Here is a 20,496-nt window from a genome sequence, read left to right as displayed (position 1 = left end):
TGTGGGAGATTGAGTTTGAACAACTTTATTCGGCTCTTTTGGGTCAGGCGGTAAATTATTATTGTAAAAAATATATTGTACTGGTAGAATTTCAAAAATTGATCATTGAGCTCTTTTTAATTAGTAATAACCTATCCTTGTTCTGATTTGAGGAATACTATTTGGGATGTTTGGCTTCTCACTTTTAATCTGCATGCAATAATTTTATCCTCTTTTCTTCCCAACTCCCAGTGTGTTTGTTTGAGTATATAAAGAGCTAATTTGGCTTGTGCTGAAGTCAATCTGTTACTTCATACTGAAGATTAATTTTTTAAGATTTCCTTGGGAAGGGTAGTTTGCACATTCTAAATCCAGACATTTAAATTGTTTGGTTAATTCCAGGAGCTGAGCCTGGTAAGCCCTCTTTCTAACCACTGAGTATGAAATGATCCTTCCCCTAATAAAAGCCTATCCTGTAGGGTAGATCAGGACATCTCTGGCATATCATTTGTTTTGAAGAAAAATCTAATTTTTTCTGTGACAGAGTACTGAGAATGTGTATCTTTCAAAAGAGAGGAGTTCAGTCTCGATCCTTTACAAATCTAGTTTGTCTCGGGAGGGGGAAATTGTAGTATTGCTGGTGCATGATCAGAGATCATGATAAACTTGATTTCGTTATGAAGCACTGAGTCCCATCAAATTTGTAGAAATCAGGAAGAAATCTACTTGTGAATATGTGGAATGTGGAGAGGAGAAAAAAAACAAAATCCTTCATTGTAGGGTTTTGCAACCTCTAGCCATCTTTTCACCCTATTTTTTACATCTGATCTTTTATAATGCTTCTAGCATGTGACTGTGTATGCTTGGGCCAGCTTGACTTGTCCAAAAAAAGAGTCCAACACCTCACTAAAATCTGCTATGATGACTGATTGTAGTGGGATACTAATTAATTTGGAAAAAAAACTTGTTTAAAAACCCAGACCGTGTCTAATTTTTTACCACTTCTTCCTATGTAATATTTCTAAGATTCAGTATTCTCTTTCTGTCTACACAGCTAAAAATCTCAGCCAGGTCCTACAGTAATCACCTCTTCTCTGCAACCTTGCCATTCTTTAGTCCATTCACATTGCTGCTGCTCAGATCATCTTCCTGGCTTGTTACTGAGCACATCACTCCCTTCTCTGTCCCTCCACTGGCTTCACCTTCACCTTTAAGGCCCTTGACAATTTAACTCTACCCTACAGAGTTGCTTTCTTAGTTTACTGCGACGTCAAGCCCATTTTCACTTTGCTAACTTGCCCAGCCCATACCACCTAGCAGTTAGTTGCTGAACCCTGCTGTGACCATGACTAGGCAGGTGGTGGTCTGGGACTGCCTGTTCCTTTCTTTCTGTTGCTACTCTTGTTAATTCCCACATACCTGCCATTCCTCTCCCCTGACCTGTGTTCCCAGATTAAAAACCCAAAGTGAAGCCTATAACTAATTAATGTGTGCTGATCAGCACCAGGCTTATTTGTATGTATGTTATTCCCTGATTGCATCTGTGTGTATTTTTTTGTAAGCTCCCTGGAGCAGGGAATGTTCTTCATCTATGTTTGCCCTTGAGTGCTACTGTAATAAAAAATATTGTTGTTAAAGTCCCCCAGTGGCTAGACTCAGAAGCACATATGAAGTTGGCTACACTCGAAACTTCAAAGCGCTGCACTTACTCCACCACCTCATGGAGATTAGCTTGCAGCACTGGGAGCCGCGCTCCCAGTGCTGCGGCACTGTTTATACTGGTGCTTTATAGCGCTGTATCTTGCTGCGCTCAGGGGGGTGTTTTTTTCACACCCCTGAGCGAGAAAGTTGCAGCGCTGTAAAGCGCCAGTGTAGCCAAGGCCTTAGCAATTGCTTATTACCCTACATTCCACACAGCATCAGGGGGAGGGAATGCTTGTAAAAATAGAAAAATGTGATGGTTAAACAACAAAAATTGACTGGAGGGAGTCAAGGCAGGTATAGCCCCTAAAGCTACTTTATATATATATTTTTTTAAAACTGCATAGATTTCAAGATGACAGTGCAGCTTCTAACTGGGGCGCACTCTGCCCTTCATGCTTCTACAATGACATGTAAATACAGCTCCTGAAAATATAAACACTGCTTTGCCAAACAATTTTTGTACGGCTTTTTGCAGGTTCATTGAGGAAAAATCTTCGTTCGAGTACGGACAGGTAAATCATGCTTTGGCAGCAGCAATGAGGACCCTTATCAAGGAATACATGATTCTTATCACCCAGCTGGAGCATCTTCAGAGACAAGGGCTTTTGTCCCTACAGAAACTGTGGTTTTATATCCAGCCCACCATGAGGACCATGGAAATTCTTGCTTCACTTGGTAGGTGTCCATACTTTCAAATGATTTGTTAAATTTTTCATGCCTTTGTCATGAGGTTCTAAAAGCTGTATAGAACTATAAATGATGTCCACATTACATGCAGTAATCTGCTTCTGTATAGTGCTCAAAGAACTCTAAAGAGGATTTTAATGATCAAAACTCTGTTATGAGATTCCAGAAGAGGACCGAGTAGCAGTGGTTTAAGTAATGGTGTATTAACAGGTTTACTGACTTGTTACTGACTTTAATGTGCCTCCAAAGCACTGTTTGTTAATGACAGTCATAGTTAAGGATGAATCACACCTCTTCAGTTTGATGGGATCTTGAAACCCCTGTGTAGCCTAACCAGAGGTTTTTGGTCAAAATAAAAATATGTTCTTTAAAGATTATCTGAATTTTAAAGTGGGGGGAGGATATGTACTGCTTCAGGGAGACAAGATGAACTGTCTTAAAAGTAACAAATTTATTTCAGCATGAGCTTTCGTGAGCTACAGCTCACTTCTTCGGATGCTTAGAATGGAACACACAGACAGGAGATATTTATACATACAGAGAACATGAAAAGGTAGAAGTATGCATACCAACAGGAAGAGTCTAATCAATTGAGATGAGCTATCATCAGCAGGAGAAAAAAAAACTTTTGAAGTGATAATTAAGATGACCCATAGAAGAAGGTGTAAGGAGAAGTTAACATAGGGAAATAGATTCAATTAGTGTAATGACCCAACCATTCCCAGTCTCTGTTTAAGCCTGAGTTAATTGTATCTAATTTGCATATTAATTCGAGTTCAGCAGTCTCTCTTTGGAGTCTGTTTTTGAAGTTTTTTTGTTGCAGGATTGCCACCTTCAAGTCTGTCACTGAGTGGTTAGAGAGGTTGAAGTGTTCTCCCACTGGTTTTTGAATGTTATGATTCCTGATGTCAGATATGTGTCGATTTATTCTTTTGCGTAGAGACTGTCCGGTTTGGCCAATGTACATTGCAGAGGGGCATTGCCCTATGCTACCAGCACTCCCAGCTATCTTCGAGACACCACTGACTTCCTGAGGAAACTGCAATCCATCGGTGATCTTCCAGAAAACACCATCCTGGCCACTATGGATGTGAAAGCCCTCTACACCAACATTCCACACAAAGATGGACTACAAGCCATCAGGAATAGTATCCCCGATAATATCACGGCTAACCTGGTGGCTGAACTTTGTGACTTTTTGTCCTCACCCACAACTATTTCAGATTTGGGGACAATATAGACCTTCAAGTCAGCTGCACTGTTATGGGTACCCGCATGGCCTCACAGTATGCCAACATCTTTATGGCTGACTTAGAACAACGCTTCCTTAGCTCTCGCCCCTACTCTACTTGCACTACATTGATGACATCTTCATCATCTGGACTCATGGAAAAGAAGCCCTCGAGGAATTCCACTGTGATTTTTAACAATTTCCATCCCACCATCAACCTCAGCCTAGACCAATCCACACAAGCGGTCCATTTCCTAGACGCTACTGTGCTAATAAGTGATGGTCACATAAACACCACCCTATACCGGAAACCCAGTGACCGCTATACTTACCTACATGCCTCCAGCTTCCATCCAGGACACACCACATGATCCATTGTCTACGGCCAAGCTGTAAGATACAACCATATTGGCTTCAATCCCTCAGACAGAGATAAATACCTGCAAGATCTCTATAAAGCATTCTTAAAACTACAATACCCACCTGCTGAAGTGAAAAAACAGATTGACAGAGCCAGAAGAGTACCCAGAAGCCACCTACTACAGGACAGGCCCAACAAAGAAAATAACAGAACGCCATTAGCCATCACCTACAGCCCCCAACTAAAACCTCTCCAGCGCATCATCAAAGATCTACAACCTATTTTTAAAGATGATCCCTCACTCTCAAAGATCTTGGGAGACAGGCCAGTCCTCGCTTATAGACAGCCTCTCAACCTGAAGCAAATACTCACCAGCAACCGCACACCATACAACATAAACACTAACCCAGGAACCTATCCTTGCAACAAAGCCCGATGCCAGCTCTGTCCACATATCTATTCAAGTGACCCCATCATAGGACCTAATCACATCAGCCACGCCATCAGAGGCTTGTTCACCTGCACATCTACCAACGTGATATATGCCATCATGTGCCAGCAATGCCCCTCTGCAACATACATTGGCCAAACCGGACAGTGTCTATGCAAAAGAATAAATGGACACACATCTGACATCAGGAATCATAACATTCAAAAACCAGTGGAAGAACACTTCAGCCTCTCTAACCACTCAGTGACAGACTTGAAGGTGGCAATCCTGCAACAAAAAAACTTCAAAAACAGATTCCAAAGAGAGACTGCTGAACTCGAATTAATATGCAAATTAGATACAATTAACTCAGGCTTAAACAGAGACTGGGAATGGTTGGGTCATTACACTAATTGAATCTATTTCCCTATGTTAACTTCTCCTCACCCCTTCTATGGGTCATCTTAATTATCACTTCAAAAGTATTTTTTTCTCCTGCTGATGATAGCTCATCTCAATTGATTAGACTCTTCCTGTTGGTATGCATACTTCCACCTTTTCATGTTCTCTGTATGTATAAATATCTCCTGTCTGTGTGTTCCATTCTATGCATCCGAAGAAGTGAGCTGTAGCTCACGAAAGCTCATGCTGAAATAAATTTGTTAGTCTCTAAGGTGCCACAAGTACTCCTGTTCGTTTTGCGGATACAGACTAATACTGCTGCTACTCTGAAACTTGTCTTAAAAGTGCCATTTCCTTAAATTTCACTTTCCTGGAATGCTATAGCTAACAAGCTAAGTTAAGGTTCCCCTTGCTCTGAAACTTGCAGGTGTCCTGCAGTTCCCATCTCCTGCCCCACATTGTAATACTAACCCATTCATTTGCCCCAAGTACAGTATTTCTTTAGTATAGTACTTTTGAAGAAAGCCATTCTGGCATAACTGCAGAATGCTGTGCGAAGTTTGGGAGTGTATTTCTTTGGCATGACCACATACTTCCAGTCTCCCATGCAATTCAACAGATTCCTCTCAGTTGTGGTTAGTAATACTTTGCACTTGCCCCATTGCTTTAGCAAAGCATCGCCTTTACCCAAATTTTACTGTTATCCTAACTGAATTCAGAGGTTGAAGCAATTTGCATGAGAACTTGTGTGTTAGTGGAGAAAATAAACATCTACCACCAGTGGATACATCTGCATAGTGAGCAGCAGCAAGTCTGAGCCCAGGTTGACAGGCTCAGGCTTGTGCTACTCACTAAAAATAGCTATGTAGACATTGTGGCGCGAGTTGGAGTTTGGGTTCTGAAGAATCCCCCATTCCCCCAGGCTTCAGAGCCCGAGCCGCAACATCTACATATCTATTTTAGTGTGGGAGCGTGAGCTCCGCAAGCCCGAGTCTGTCAACTTTGGCTCAGACTTGCTGCCACTTCCTGTGTAGATGTACCCTTAGAGACCAGGTTTCTCTTCCCAGCTGTGTCACTAATGTCCTATATAATCTTTGGCAAGTCACTTTAGGTATGTCTGCACTCATGCTAGGAGTGAGTCTCTCAGCCCAGGTATACAGACTCGACTTGAGCTAGCATGCTAAAAATAACAATGTGGATGTTGTGGCTCTACTGGAGGCTCAGGCTAGCTACCTGAGCTCAGTCCCAAATAGTCAGGCGGACTTGAAAGCCCGAGCTGCTGCTTGAGGCGCAACGTCCACACTGCTATTTTTAGTACACTAGCTTGAGCTAGTATGGGTCTTGTCTGCCCAGGCTAGGAGGCTCTCTCTGAGCTGCAGTGTAGACATAAGTTAGGATTCCTCAATTACCCATCTGGAGAATGGACCTGTTCCTGGGTCTAGGAACATTTTGGACCCTGATCCTGCAAACATTTGTGCATGTGCTTGACTTTAATCCTGGTGACTTGGAGGATTTGAGGATTTTTTTAACATTTTGTTTTTGTTTTATTAAAAAAATGTTTTCAGGTCACCTTTAAATGTTGGCTGCGTAGTGGAATGGCTGCTGAGAATCAGCTAAATAATAGCATGTGTGCACTTCGAAAGTGAGGCATGTGCTGCATTTTGTGTAGCAGCTGGGTTAATAAGCCACAGTTCTTATGCTGAAATCTAGCCAACTCTTTCCATAACAAGATGTTTGTGTGAATTGCCAATAGTTAAGCCTGTGTTTCAGAATTCTCAGTCTGTTATTTTGAGCCTTGATAGCCTTTAACAAAATGACTCAATCTGTAAATGTGTAGATTTAAATTAAATGCCCTTTGCCTTAAGAGTTTTTCCTTTTTTTTTAATTATAGCCACTTCTGTGGATAAAGGTGAGTGTATGGGAGGGTCAACCCTTAGCTTACTTCACGACAGGACCTTCAACTATACAGGAGACAGCCAAGCACAAGAGCTGTGTCTATACTTAACCAAGGCAGCCAGTGTGCCTTATTTTGAAATTCTGGAGAAGTGGATCTATAGAGGCATCATCAATGATCCATACAGGTACAGAAACACTGAAACAAAATTAATAAATCCTGATTGTTAGTTTTACATTTTTTAGTGCACTGTAATATTTATTTGCTTTTGAGTAAATGATGGTAGCACCAAAATAAAGTACCTATTTTACATATATTAAAAACATAATTGTACAATGAAGAATAAAACTAGTAGCCTGTCTTTGCCCCCAATCCTGGGGGTAGGGGAAAAATCCTGAAAATGAAGTCCAGTCATCTCTCTGATGTGCCCTCTGGGCAGCCCTGCATTCCCCATAGCCTGGGAATATAGGTAATCAGATTCAAGCTATTTCCAGGGATTAGGGATGGAGAAGCAAATCCCGAAGTCAGGAGCTCTTGGGAAGAGTGTCCTGCCAATAGTGCTCAGTTTTGTTTTGTTTTTTTCTTTTTTTGAGGGAAGTCCAGCTTAAGTGCTGACCGCAGCTCTGGAGGTATATCACAGGGAGAGGAGCTTCTTTCAACTGCACTGGTCCCAAGCCATGCAGGGCTTTATAAATGAAAACCAATGCCTCGTGTTCCACATGGAAAGCAGTACGAAACCAGTGCAGATCATGCTTGTTCCCAGTCCAACACATTTTTTCTTTTTACAAAGTTTGATAACTTAAAAATGGCATAAAGGGATTTTATCGTAATATGGGGGAAAACGGCATTTTCCAGAGTGCACGCTTTTTAGATTTACTTTTCATCCTTGTATAACTCAAACCAGAATTTTCTTCAGTGGCTTGGCTTTTAATTTTAAGGCCAATCTATACTATAGAGATTTGATGAGTTTGTAGCCACGCTATACAAATCTTACTCCACACAAGGTATACTTCTCTTGCCATGGTTAAAACATGGCTCCTCATGGTGAGTGGTACCAGTACTGCTCAATAACAAGGCTGTAACACAATTTGTCAGGCTGTGACAACCTGCACTGGAGATGGAACCAATTTATGATATACCAAGGTACAATCCAGACCAGTGGGCAGCTATGTCACCTTGCCCTGTAACCTGGGGTGCTGTGCAATACCTTCCTGCTGTAGCTTCCAACCTGGACTACTCACCAACTGCCTCCAGCATGCAAATCACTCCCAGATGTGTTTGTGTAACTGTAGCCTGTCAGTCACAGCCTGGCTTTCACCAGCCTTGGTTATACTGCAGGGTGACCCCAACAAACTCCCAGTTCTGGATTTCCCCCCAGAAATGTGTATCCTGTACTGCCCAGCCTTCTCCTGGATAGTCCAAATATATTAAGCCCATTATTCCTTGAAGGGAATAATATACACTAGCCTATTATCCTAAATAGAGTTACCCAGCCACGCTGGATTAGACAAAACAATAAAACATGTTTATTAACCACAAAGAGAGATTTTAAGTGAATACAAGTAATGCGGCATAGAAGTCAGAAATGGTTACAATAAAAATAAAACGCTTTTGAGTGCCTAACTTAACAAATTGTATCAGATTCAACAAAATATCTCACCACATGCTTCCAGCAAGATTACTGACCAGACTCTTCAGGGCAGGGCTGTGGGGTTTGGGACATATGTTAATAAAAAGATTCCTCTGTGTGATGTTAACTTCATATACAGTGTTGCCACACATTTTATCATGACTATACTGACCAGCCAATTTTGAGTTTTCAAATGATACCTTACAAGGCATATCTTGCACAATGATTACTGCGGTAGTATGTAGGATGTGAATACATGGGAGCATTCCATCACACACCTATCTGGGTCTGTGTAACCAGGCCAGCCAATCTTCCTACGTCCCAGGTGTCTGTGCTGAAGAACATCCCAAAATCCATGGTGTAAAATACTTGCAGTCCTCTGCCCCTGGCATGAGTGTTTGAGGCAGCATGGGGGAGGGACAGCTGCTTATTTTTTTCCTTAGAATGCACTGATGCAAGGGTTATTGTACATCATGGTAGATTTTCTCAAGCCAACATGATTATGCCAGAAGAATGCTGCTGTTTGGTTGTACTGGACCTTGTTGCTATAAGTAGACACTGACCCAGTTGTATGAATCTAGCTGTAGTACAGATAACGTTCTTCCTGAGGATTGGTGACTTTGACATAGGTTAAGGAATTTCATTTAGCAATAACTAAAATGATAATTTAATAAAACTAAAAATATTTTAAAATTTCATACTGCATGCTGCTGTCATCTCATTTTGAACAATGCCTACTATATGAATTCATGTCTGTGGAGCTCTGCACACAAAATGCAGTATAAACTGATGATGACAGACCATTGAATCATCTTAACCATGACTGCTTCAGCTCCCTGTCAGCTAGCCTTCCTTTTCATCATCCTGCCATATTTGAAAATGTGATAATTAAGTGTGCTTTTGCACTCTCCAGGGCTATGTTTAAAAAAAAAAAAAAAACTATAAAAATAGGGGGCCCAACTGGTCAGGGAGGTCCTGCTAGGTCCCCCGTTCTGTCAGTCCCTAGTTTTCACAGCAGTGCACAGCCCCATGCTCAGCAAAATTTGACTGTACTGTGAGGTGGTTAGATCACATGTTTTAATGCACATGTTTTTAGTCTGTGGCCATATAGTCAAATGCAGTGGAACCTTCTTTGTCTCTTTTGTTTTTAAAAGTCAAGAAAATTAAGTGCAAAAAACTATAACGTATAGTTATAGTTAAAATTTCACACATACTCAGGTCAGATTGAAAACCACCTTATTTCTGCTCAGTTTGTGTAGTGTTAGCTATAGTCCATTTTAGTGGTCCCTCACTCTCAAGCAGGGAGGGAGGCCACTCTGCCTCCCTGCAGCAGCAGTTGGGCTCAGGCCCTGCTGGTGGGGCTGAGCTGCAAGCAGTCTATAGCTCATAGCCTCCTAATGGGACACACAACCATTAACAGTCTGGAGCTCTAGCCCCCTTGGGAGGGATGAAGTAGAGTAGCAAGCAATCCTTAGCCCAGAATCTTCTGGCTAGGGCTGACACCAATCAAGAGTCTAGGGCTCTGGGCCTCTAGGCAGGCAGAGCCCACAGCCTCCTGGCTGAGGCAGCCAGCGTGAACAGTCTGTAAGGGAAACTCTGGCCCCCGGGGCGGGACAGAACAGGGAGCAGTCTTTAGCCCAGGGGTCTCAAACTCAAATGACCACGAGGGCTACATAAGGACTAGTACATTGGCCTGATGGCCGCATTACTGACACCTCCCCCTGCCGCCCTTGGCCCTGCCCCCATTCCACCTTTTCTGTGAGGCCCCGCTCCTCACCTGTCTCTTCCCACCCCTTCTCTGCTCCTATTCCAACCCCTTCCCTGAAATCCCCACCCCAACTCTGCCCCCTCCCTGCCCCCCAGGGTGTGCAGGAGGGGTGTGGGGTGTGGCAGGTGCTCAGGGCAGGGAGTTGCGGTGTGGGGTGCTGGAGAGGTGAGAGGTGTGGCAGGGGGTCAGGACAGGATATCAGGGTGCAGGAGGAGTGTGGCAGGGGGCTCAGGGAAGTGGGTTGGGGTGAGAGGTGCGGCAGGGGGTTAGGGCAGCGGATCAGGGTGCAGGAGGGGTGTGGCAGGGGGCTCAGGGCAGTGAGTTGGGGTGCAGGAGGGGTGTAGCAGGGGGTCGGGGTGCAGAGTATGGCAAGGGGCTCAGGGCAGGGGGTTCAACTGCAGGAGGAGTTCGGGGGGTGGGTTCTGACCGAGTGCGCACCGGGGGCAGGGCAGGCTGCCTGCCTGCCTTGCCCCCGCGCCGCTCTGGGAAGTAGCTGGAACGTGGGGGAGCAGGGGCACAGGGGGGTGTGTGTTGCTGTTGCTTCAGGCACTGCCCCCAGCATCTCCCATTGGCCGGGAATGGGGAACCGCGGCCAATGGGAGCTGCTGAGGGAGATGCCTGAAGCAACATCAACACACACACCCCTGTGCCTCTCCTTCCCCAGGTTCCGTCCGCTTCCCAGAGCGGCGTGGGGGCAAGGCAAGCAGGAAGCCTGCCCTGCCCCCGATGTGCGTTGGGCCAGAGCCGCTCCAGGTAACTCTGGGAGAGGGCGAGGGGTGGCCGACAAGGAGCTCGTGGGCCCCAGAAAATAACCTCGGCCTGCAGGCCACATGTTTGAGACCCCTGCTTTAGCCTAAATCTCTGGGCTAAGGCAGACAGCACTCAACAGTCTAGGACTCTTGGGGCAGAGAAAGGAGGCAGACTTTAGCCTAAGCCTCCTGGCTAGGGCAGCTAGCAAATACAGTCTGGACCCCCAGTCTCCTGGCTGGGGCAAGCCACAAAGAATGGACAGTCCTTCTAGCCTAGGAGTGAATAGGCCTCACCCTGCTCCACTAGGTCTCAGCCCAGAGTCCTAACAGTGGCAGATGTTTCTGTCACTAGGGATCCCACCAAAACCCACTGATTTGTGCTCTAGCAACAAAACCAGACAAAATCTGGTTTCCCTGGGTTATTTCTTACCCCGGTCCAAGGGTCCTGGCAATGCCTGTCCAGGGTTGGTCTCCTCTGCGGGCAGGGTGCTGCACAGTGCAGTTTCAGCTCCAGAGTTCTGCAGTGGACTGGAGACATCTGCCTCCTTCCATGTGTCCCGCTTAACTGAACTGCAGAGCCCTCCCTTTATATGTCCTGCCCTGCCCCAGTACTTCCGGCGAGGGGAGTGGAGCAGGTTTGTCTCTTTCCGCCAGGGGGAGTGTAGTGCTCCCTTGCTCTCAAGTTTGGAGGGAGGCCACTCCACCTCACTATATCCATTAACAGGATTATTTAACAGGACAGGTTATCAACAGTTTGAGGTACAGTTACGCTGGGAACTAAAATGTAAAGTATCCCGGTTTTTGTGGAATTAAGCTTTTTATTGATGCATTTTTTTGCAATGTAACAGATCATGGAATATTTTCTTTGTGTGTTTAATGATTGGATAACATTTTTATAATACTGGAAAAATTATAGTTCATATTGATTGTTTAGATATTTTGTTTTCAAGAGAGAAACATGTTTTCTTGTGGTGGGAATGTACATATTTCACTAAAATTAATGCTAATTTCTTAGTTTATTCCAGTGTAATAATGGAGTGGAATTGTGTTTAACCCTGGTAGAGGTGTTCTAAAATTCCATAATTACAAATGGTGCTTTATATATGGCTTCACTTATTTACCTTCCCCAGTGGTGAAGGTTACAAGTCAATCCTGAGACTCACCATATTGCCATTTCTGTTGTCACAACTGAATACCAATCATCAAGACCCCAGTGCTCATGAAACATTTATTAGGAAATATTCCAGGAGCCAGAAGTTTTGTAGATTTCCATTTCTGATAGATCACATTACTAATTTGAGGTCAAGTTAAATAGTAATCTTGTTTGTACTTGTTGTATCTAAAAAGCCTGCTTTAATTGCACAGTGAGTTCATGGTGGAAGAACATGAGTTGCAGAAGGAGAAGATACAAGAGGATTATAATGACAAATATTGGGATCAAAGATATACTGTTGTTCAGCAACAAATTCCATCATTCCTACAGAAAATGGCTGACAAGATACTTAGCACAGGTAAGTAAGTGACTGTGACTCTGAATATATAGAAGCGTCTAAGATGTACAGTGACAACACAGGATGAAAGTGATTGGTTGCTATAAATTCTTCTACTGTTCAGCTCATAATTGCACTAAATGACATTAACATTTTAAATTGCACTTGAGATGCACAGATGTACATAATGTGATACAGCATGGCCAGAAGGCAACAGGAGAGTGATCAAGGGGAGATATGTAAGCCCAGGATGATGAGAGCCTTATTCCCTCTAGAGGGAAGAGAGGTTGCTATATATTAATTAGAGCACCTGAAGCCAGTCACCTGATTAAAAAAACCCTGCTTCAGTCAGACAGGGAGAAAGGAGTTGAATCAGAGTGGTTTAGTATTGGAACAGAGAGCAGTTTGGAGAAGTGCTGTGGCGGGCCAGAAGATCAAGACCCTAGGTAAAGGAAAACCCTGCTTGTGCAGAGCAGAGGGACTCCACAGAGACATGGGGTTGAGAGAAACTTGGCCCAAGCAAAGAGAGGTCAGGAAGCCCCCACAAGCTAGAGGGCCGAAGAGGGAAGTGGCCCAGGGGAAAGTATCACTAGTTCAAGTGATCTGCTGCTATCCCTAGGGCCTCTGGGCTGGGATCCAGAGTAGAGGGTGGGCCCGGGTCCCTCCCTCTCCACTCTCCTTCTCTGGGACACTAGTGGGGACAGTTGATACCTGAAATCAGGGGTGAGAAATAGCACTCTGAAACCTCCCACAAGAGCAGAAAGCGTGGGACCTATCATAATAGTGCTGGCAACAATAATGAACGTCAGTAATCACATCAACTTTTCTGTTTCACATTATCAGTGTATGATTTGGGGCTATTAATCAGCATTTTTTATTATGGGAAGACTACAGTATGCCTTGGCATATTCCTTCTAGAGAAGAAGGATCAACTAATGTTTAAGACACAGGATTGGAACCAGGGAGTGTTGAGTTCTATTCTTGGGTATGTCATTTCCCTTCACTGTGCCTCAGTTTCCTTGTCTTTAAAACAATGGTGACAATCTATTAGGGCTGTCAAGCAGTTAACAAAATTAATCACACAATTAATTGCTCTCTTAATAATAGAATGCCATTTATTTAGATATTTTGGATGTTTTCCACATTTTTAAATATATTGATTTCAATTACAATACAGAATACAAAGTGTACAGTGCCCACTTTAGATTTAGTTTTTTATTACAAATATCTTCACTGTAAAAAAGAAAACAAAATAGTATTTTTCAATTCACTTAAAACAAATACAATCTCTTTATCATGAAAGTGCAATCCCTTTATCATAAAAGTTGAACTTACAAATGTAGAATTATGTACAAAAAATAACTGCACTCAAAAAATAAAACAGTGTAAAACTTTTGGAGCCTATAAGTCCACTCAGCCCTACTTCTTGTCCAGCCAGTTGTTCAGACAAAGAAATTTGTTTATATTTGCAGGCGATATGCTACCCACTGCTTGTTTATAATGTCACCTGAAAGTGAGAACAGGCGTTCGCATGGCACTATTGTAGCTAGTATCGCAAGATATTACATGCCAGATTCACTAAAGATTCCTATGTCCCTTCATGCTTCAGCCACCATTCAGAGGACATGCATCCATGCTGATGATAGGTTCTGCTCGATAACAATCCAAAGCAGTGCGGACTGACACACTTTCATTTTCATCATCTGAATCAGATGCTCCCATCAAAAAATTGATTTTCTTTTTTGGTGATTCCAGTTCTGTAGTTTCTACATTGGACTGTTGCTCTTTTATGACTTCTGAAAACATGCTCTCAGATTTTGGAAGGCACTTCAGATTTTTAAACCTTAGGTTGAGTGCTGTAGCTACTTTTAGAAATCTCACATTGGTATCTTCTTTGCGTTTTGTCAAATCTATAGTGAGAGTGTTCTTAAAACAAACGTGCAGAGTCAACATCCGAGACTATTACATGAAATATATGGCAGAATGCAGGTAAAACTGAGCAGAAGATATACAGTTCTCCTCCAAGGAGTTCAGTCACAAATTTAATTAATGCATTATTTTTTTAACGAGCCTCATCGGCATGGAAACATGTCCTCTGGAATGGGGGTCAAAGCATGAAGGGGCATACAAATTTTTAGCATACCTGGCATGTAAATACCTAGCAATGCTGGCTACAACAGTGCCATAAGAACACCGGTTCTTATTTTCAGGTGGCGTAAATAAGAAGCGGGCAGCATTATCTCCCATAACAAACTTGTTTGTCTTAAGGATTGGCTGAACAAGAAGTAGGACTGAGTGGACTTGTAGGCTCTAAGTTTTACTTTGTTTTGTTTTTGAGAGCAGATATGTAACAACAACAAAAATCTACATTTGTAAGTTGCACTTTCACGATAAAGAGATTGCGCTACAGTACTTGTATGAGGCAAATTGAAAAATACTATTTTTTATCATTTTTACAGTGCAAATATTTGTAATAATAATAAGTGAACACTATACACTCTGTATTCTGTGTTGTAAATTGAAATTGTTGACTTCAGAAAAGCAGACTTTGACTCCCTCAGGGAACTGATGGGCAGGATCACCTGGGAGAATAACATGAAGGGCAAAGGAGTCCAGGAGAGCTGGCTGTATTTTAAAGAATCATTATTGAGGTTGCAGGAAAAAGCCATCCCGGTGTGTAGAAAGAATAGTAAATATGGCAGGCGACCAGCTTGGCTTAACAGTGAAATCCTTGCTGATCTTAAATGCAAAAAAGAAGCTTACAAGAAGTGAAAGATTTGGACAAATGACCAGGTAGGGGTATAAAAATATTGCTCAGGTATGCAGGAGTGAAATCAGGAATGCCAAGTCACACTTGGAGTTGCAGCTAGCAAGAGATGTTAAGAGTAACAAGAAGGGTTTCTTCAGTTATGTTAGCAACAAGAAGAAAGCCAAGGAAAGTGTGGGCCCCTTACTGAATGAGGGAGGCAACCTAGTGACAGAGGATGTGGAAAAAGCTAATGTACTCAATGATTTTTTTGCCTCTGTCTTCACAAACAAGGTCAGCTCCCAGACTGCTGCACAGGGCAGCACAATATGGGGAGAAGGTGACTAGCCTTCTGTGGAGAAAGAAGTGGTTTGAGACTATTTAGAAAAACTGGACGAGCACAAGTCCATGGGGCCGGATCCTTTAAAAAAGGGAAGAAGGAGGATCCGGGGAACTACAGGCCAGTCAGCCTCACCTTAGTCCCTGGAAAAATCATGGAGCAGGTCCTCAAGAAATCAATTCTGAAGCACTTAGAGGAGAGGAAAGTGATCAGGAACAGTCAGCCTGGATTCACCAAGGGCAGGTCATGCCTGACATTGGCCTCGTGGGAAAAGGCTCATGTAGTGCCCATCTTTAAAAAAGGGAAGAAGGAGGATCCGGGGAACTACAGGCCAGTCAGCCTCACCTTAGTCCCTGGAAAAATCATGGGGCAAGTCCTCAAGAAATCAATTCTGAAGCACTTAGAGGAGAGGAAAGTGATCAGGAACAGTCAGCCTGGATTCACCAAGGGCAGGTCATGCCTGACTAACCTAATTGCCTTCTATGAGGAGATAACAGGGTCTGTGGATGAGGGGAAAGCAGTGCATGTGCTATTCCTTGACTTTAGCAAAGCTTTTGGTATGGTCTTCCACAGTATTCTTGCCAGCAAGTTAAAGTAGTATGGGCTGGATGAATGGACTATAAGATGGATAGAAAGCTGGCTAGATCATCGGGCTCAACGGGTAGTGATCAACGGCTCCATGTCTAGTTGGCAGCCAGTTTCAAGCAGAGTGCCCCAAGGGTCGGTCCTGGGGCTGGTTTTGTTCAATATCTTCACTAATGATCTGGAGGATGGCGTGGACTGCACTCTCAGCAAGTTTGCAGATGACACTAAACTGGGAAGATTGGTAGATTCACTGGAGGGTAGGGATAGGCTACAGAGGGACCTAGACAAATTAGAGGATTGGGCCAAAAGAAACTTGATGAGGTTCAACAAGGACAAGTGCAGAGTCCTGCACTTAGGATGGAAGAATCCCATTCACTCTTACAGACTAGAAAGCAGTTCTGCAAAAAGGACCTAGGGGTTACAGTGGACGAGAAGCTGGATATGAGTCAACAGTGTGCCCTTGTTGTCAAGAAGGCTAATGGCATTTTGGGCTGTATAGTTAGGGGCATTGCCAGCAGATCGAGGGACGTGATCATTCCCCTCTGTTCGACATTGGTGAGGCCTCATCTGGAATACTGTGTCCAGTTTTGGGCCCCACAGTACAAGAAGGATGTGGAAAAATTGGAAAGAGTCCAGCGGAGGGCAACAAAAATCATTAGGGGGCTGGAGCACATGACTTATGAGGAGAGGCTGAGGGAACTGGGATTGTTTAGTCTGCAGAAGAGAAGAATGAGGGGGGATTTGATAGCTTTCAACTACTTGAAAGGGGATTCCAAAGAGGATGGATCTAGACTGTTCTCAGTAGTACATGATGACAGAACAAGGAGTAATGGTCTCAAGTTGCAATGGGGGAGGTTTAGACTGGATATTAGGGAAAACTTTTTCACTAGGAGGTGGTGAAGCACTGGAATGGGTTACCTAGGGAGGTGGTGGAAACTCCTTCCTTAGAAGTTTTTAAGTTCAGACTTGACAAAGCTCTGGCTGGGATGATTTAGTTGGGAATTGGTCCTGCTTTGAGCAGGGGATTGAAGTAGATGACCTCCTGAGGTCCCTTCCAACCCTGATATTCTATGATAAAATATTTGAAAATGTAGAAAAACATCCAAAATATTTAATAAATTTAAATTGGTATTCTATTATTTAACAGTGTGATTAAAACTGTGATTAATCGCGATTAATTTTTTTGATTGCAATTAATTTTTTTTAGTTAATCACATGAGTTAACTTTGATTAACAGCCCTATAATCCATACTTACCTCACAAAAGTGGGTTGTGAGTCTTTGTAAACTGCTTTGAAATCCTCACATGTAGCCTGGGTCCTGACTTTCAGAAAGGCACAGCACCAACAACAATCCTGAGTTTCAAAAGATCTTTGTTCTTCATTTATGTGCCTAAATCAGTAATCCAGTTTTTCACAAGTCTCCAACACTCCATCAGTTCCTATTGTTCTCAGTGAGAAGTTGCTAGGTGCTGGACATTTCTAAGATATAATCCCTGATTTTCAAAGGTTTTGAGTATCTGCAGCTCCCATTGACTTCATTGAGAGCTAAGGTTGCTCAGCATTTCTGGATATCAAGCCAGTTCTGAGTGCCTATGTGTGGATTTAGGAGTCTAATTTTAGATACCTAGGGTAAGAATTTTTAAAGTGCTTGAGTCCTCTTGACTTCTAAACCTCATAGACATTTTTGAAAATTATACCCTTATATTTGAGAGTTTTGGACTAAAAGTCTACCTGTTCGAGAGAGTGCGAATTAATTGCATTAATATTAGTCAGACTAAACAGCAGCTGCCACTTTTTTCTTTTAGGAAAATATTTAAATGTTGTTCGAGAATGTGGTTGTGATGTTACCTGCCCTGAGGCTAAAGAGGTCATCTACACTTTGAAAGAGCGAGCATATGTGGAGCAAATAGAAAAAGCTTATAACTATGCTAGCAAGGTTCTTCTGGATTTCCTAATGGAGGAAAAAGAACTTGTGGCTCATTTGAGGTTTGATTTATTTCCCAAATGTATATTAATGTTTGTATTTAAATAGTAAAGTAATGATCTTTTCACCTTTTGGGTTTTTTCCGTGCCATGTTACCATTACATCATTGCAGTTCCAGTAGAAATTCTGATCTGTAAAAATAAAGCAAACTAGATTTATGAGTTTAATATGAAATACAAATGGCTCTGTCAAGTATTAGGTCAAAAATGTATCTCAGTTGGAATTCACAGAATCATAGATGTGTTAAATCATCCAATGTATTCCTCAGGGCTAGTGCAGGATCATTCTTAATAGGATGCTTTATAGTGATTTGTCCAGTCTGGTTTTAATGATCGTCCACTTTTATGTTGTATGTAATCCGTTCAGCCAACAGCAGATGTATTCTATCTGAAACTTTCAGTTGTCAAGCATATTTGTAGATCCCTGTGTGACCCAAGTTCTTAGTCCCTCAAAACCTTCAGAACTAAGTGGGGGAAACCACCTAGCCAAAGGACCAGTGCAAAAACAACCTAGTAGAACACTGCAATTAGCTGCTGGCCGGAAACCTCAACAACCAAGCCTTAAAATAGCTCCTTCCCCCATATTGCCCGCATAGGTCACTGTGGTTCTCCAAAAGACCACATCAAATAAAGCGTGAAAGCAGAAGGCTGGAGCACCTATGGTGCAAATTCCTCATTGTCAGTCCCTGAAAAGGTGAGTACCTACCTGTGGCCATCTGCTACAGCCTTAAAGGTAACTGAAAGAACCTTATACAATTGCATTTGTCAAATCATGGCCAGCTTTGCTGGTCCATGCAGTAAGATATCTAACAGACCCAGAATCCCTGCAAACCAAAGCCCCTATCTCTGTAGACAGCTGTCTACCTATTTCACAAACAAAATTGCTAGAATCAGAGGACCTCACTGCAACAAAGGTAACTTCTCCAGAGCCAAGGTTGCCTCCTGTTCTGCATCCTCTGGTGGAATTTAGACCAATTCCCTGGATAGAGGCCCTGGAAGCTCTGAGGTGTATCTGGCCCACCTCTTCTGAAACTGCTCCCTGTCATTCATGCCTGGTCAAGACCACCAACGAATACTTTATATCAGACGATAAACTCTTCTTTGAAAGAGAGCTTGCAGATAGAATTATAGAGTTCAAGGTCAGAAGGGACCACTAGGATCGTCTAGTCTGACTTCCTGCACAGCACAGGCCACAGAATCTCACCCACTCACTCCTGTATCAAACCCCTAACCTATGCCTGAGCCATTAAAGTCTTCAAATTGTGGTTTAAAGACTTCAAGGTGCAAGGAATCCTCTGGCAAGTGACCTGTGCCCCACACTGCAGAGGAAGGCGAAAAACCCCCAGGGCCTCTGCCAATCTGCCCTGGAGGAAAATTCCTTCTCGACCGCAGATATGGCACTCAGCTAAACCCTGAGCATGTGGGCAAGACTCACCAGCCAGACACCCAGGAAAGAATTCTTTATAGTAACTCAGATCCTACCCCACCTAACATCCCAGCATAGGCCATATTTACTGCTAATAGTCAAAGATCAATTAATTGCCAAAATTAGGCTATCCCATCATACCATCCCCTCCATAAACTTATCAAGTTTAGTCTTGAAGCCAGATATGTCTTTTGCCCCTACTACTCCCCTTGGAAGGCTATTCCAGAACTTCACTCCTCTGATGGTTAGAAACCTTCATCTGATTTAAAATCTAAACTTCCTGATGTCCAGTTTATATCCATTTGTTCTTGTGTCCACATTGGTACTGAGCTTAAATAATTCCTCTCCCTCCCTGGTATTTATTCCTCTGATATATTTATAGAGAGCAATCATATCTCCCCTCAGCCTTCTTTTGGTTAGGCTAAACAAGCCAAGCTCTTTTAGTCTCCTTTCATAAGACAGGTTTTCCATTCTTCGGATCATCCTAGTAGCCCTTCTCTGTACCCGTTCCAGTTTGAATTCATCCTTCTTATACATGGGAGTCAAGAACTGCACACAGTATTCCAGATGAGGTCTGACGAGTGCCTTGTATAATAGAAATAACACCTCCTTATCTCCAGTGGAAATACCTTGCCTGATGCATCCCAAGGCTGCATTAGCTTTTTTCACGGCCATATCACATTGGCGGCTCATAGTCATCCTGTGATCAACCAATACACTGAGGTCCTTCTCCTCCTCTGTTACTTCCAACTGATGCCTCCCCAGCTTATAACGAAAATTCTTGTTATTAATCCCTAAATGCATGACCTTGTATTTTTCACTATTAAATTTCATCCTATTACTATTACTCTAGTTTACAGTGTCATCCAGATCTTCCTGTATGATATCCCGGTCCTTCTCTGTATTGGCAGTACCTCCCAGCTTTGTTTCATCCACAAACTTTATTAGCACATTCTCACTTTTTGTGCCAAGGTCAGTAATAAAAAAATTAAATAAGATTGGTCCCAAAACTGATCCCTGGGGAACTCCACTAGTAACCTCCCTCCAGCCTGACAGTTCACCTTTCAGTATGACCCGTTGTAGTCTCCCC

General features: G+C 43.0%; 1 protein-coding gene across 2 annotated transcripts in view; it reads left to right on the top strand.

The window, feature by feature from the left end:
- The window catches only part of TUBGCP2 (tubulin gamma complex associated protein 2), an 89,208-nt gene that overhangs the window by 24,759 nt on the left and 43,953 nt on the right, over positions 1 to 20,496 (top strand). For both annotated transcript variants that reach the window (XM_030568286.1, XM_030568285.1), the window contains exons 7-10: positions 2,159 to 2,358; positions 6,686 to 6,875; positions 12,201 to 12,346; positions 17,803 to 17,983. In XM_030568286.1, the coding sequence (XP_030424146.1) occupies positions 2,159 to 2,358; positions 6,686 to 6,875; positions 12,201 to 12,346; positions 17,803 to 17,983 (717 nt within the window). The remainder of the gene's footprint in view (positions 1 to 2,158; positions 2,359 to 6,685; positions 6,876 to 12,200; positions 12,347 to 17,802; positions 17,984 to 20,496) is intronic.

The sequence above is a fragment of the Gopherus evgoodei genome, chromosome 7 (assembly GCF_007399415.2).
Source record: "Gopherus evgoodei ecotype Sinaloan lineage chromosome 7, rGopEvg1_v1.p, whole genome shotgun sequence".
Classification (NCBI taxonomy): Eukaryota; Metazoa; Chordata; order Testudines; family Testudinidae; genus Gopherus; species Gopherus evgoodei.
This window is presented reverse-complemented; position numbering and strand designations above follow the sequence as displayed.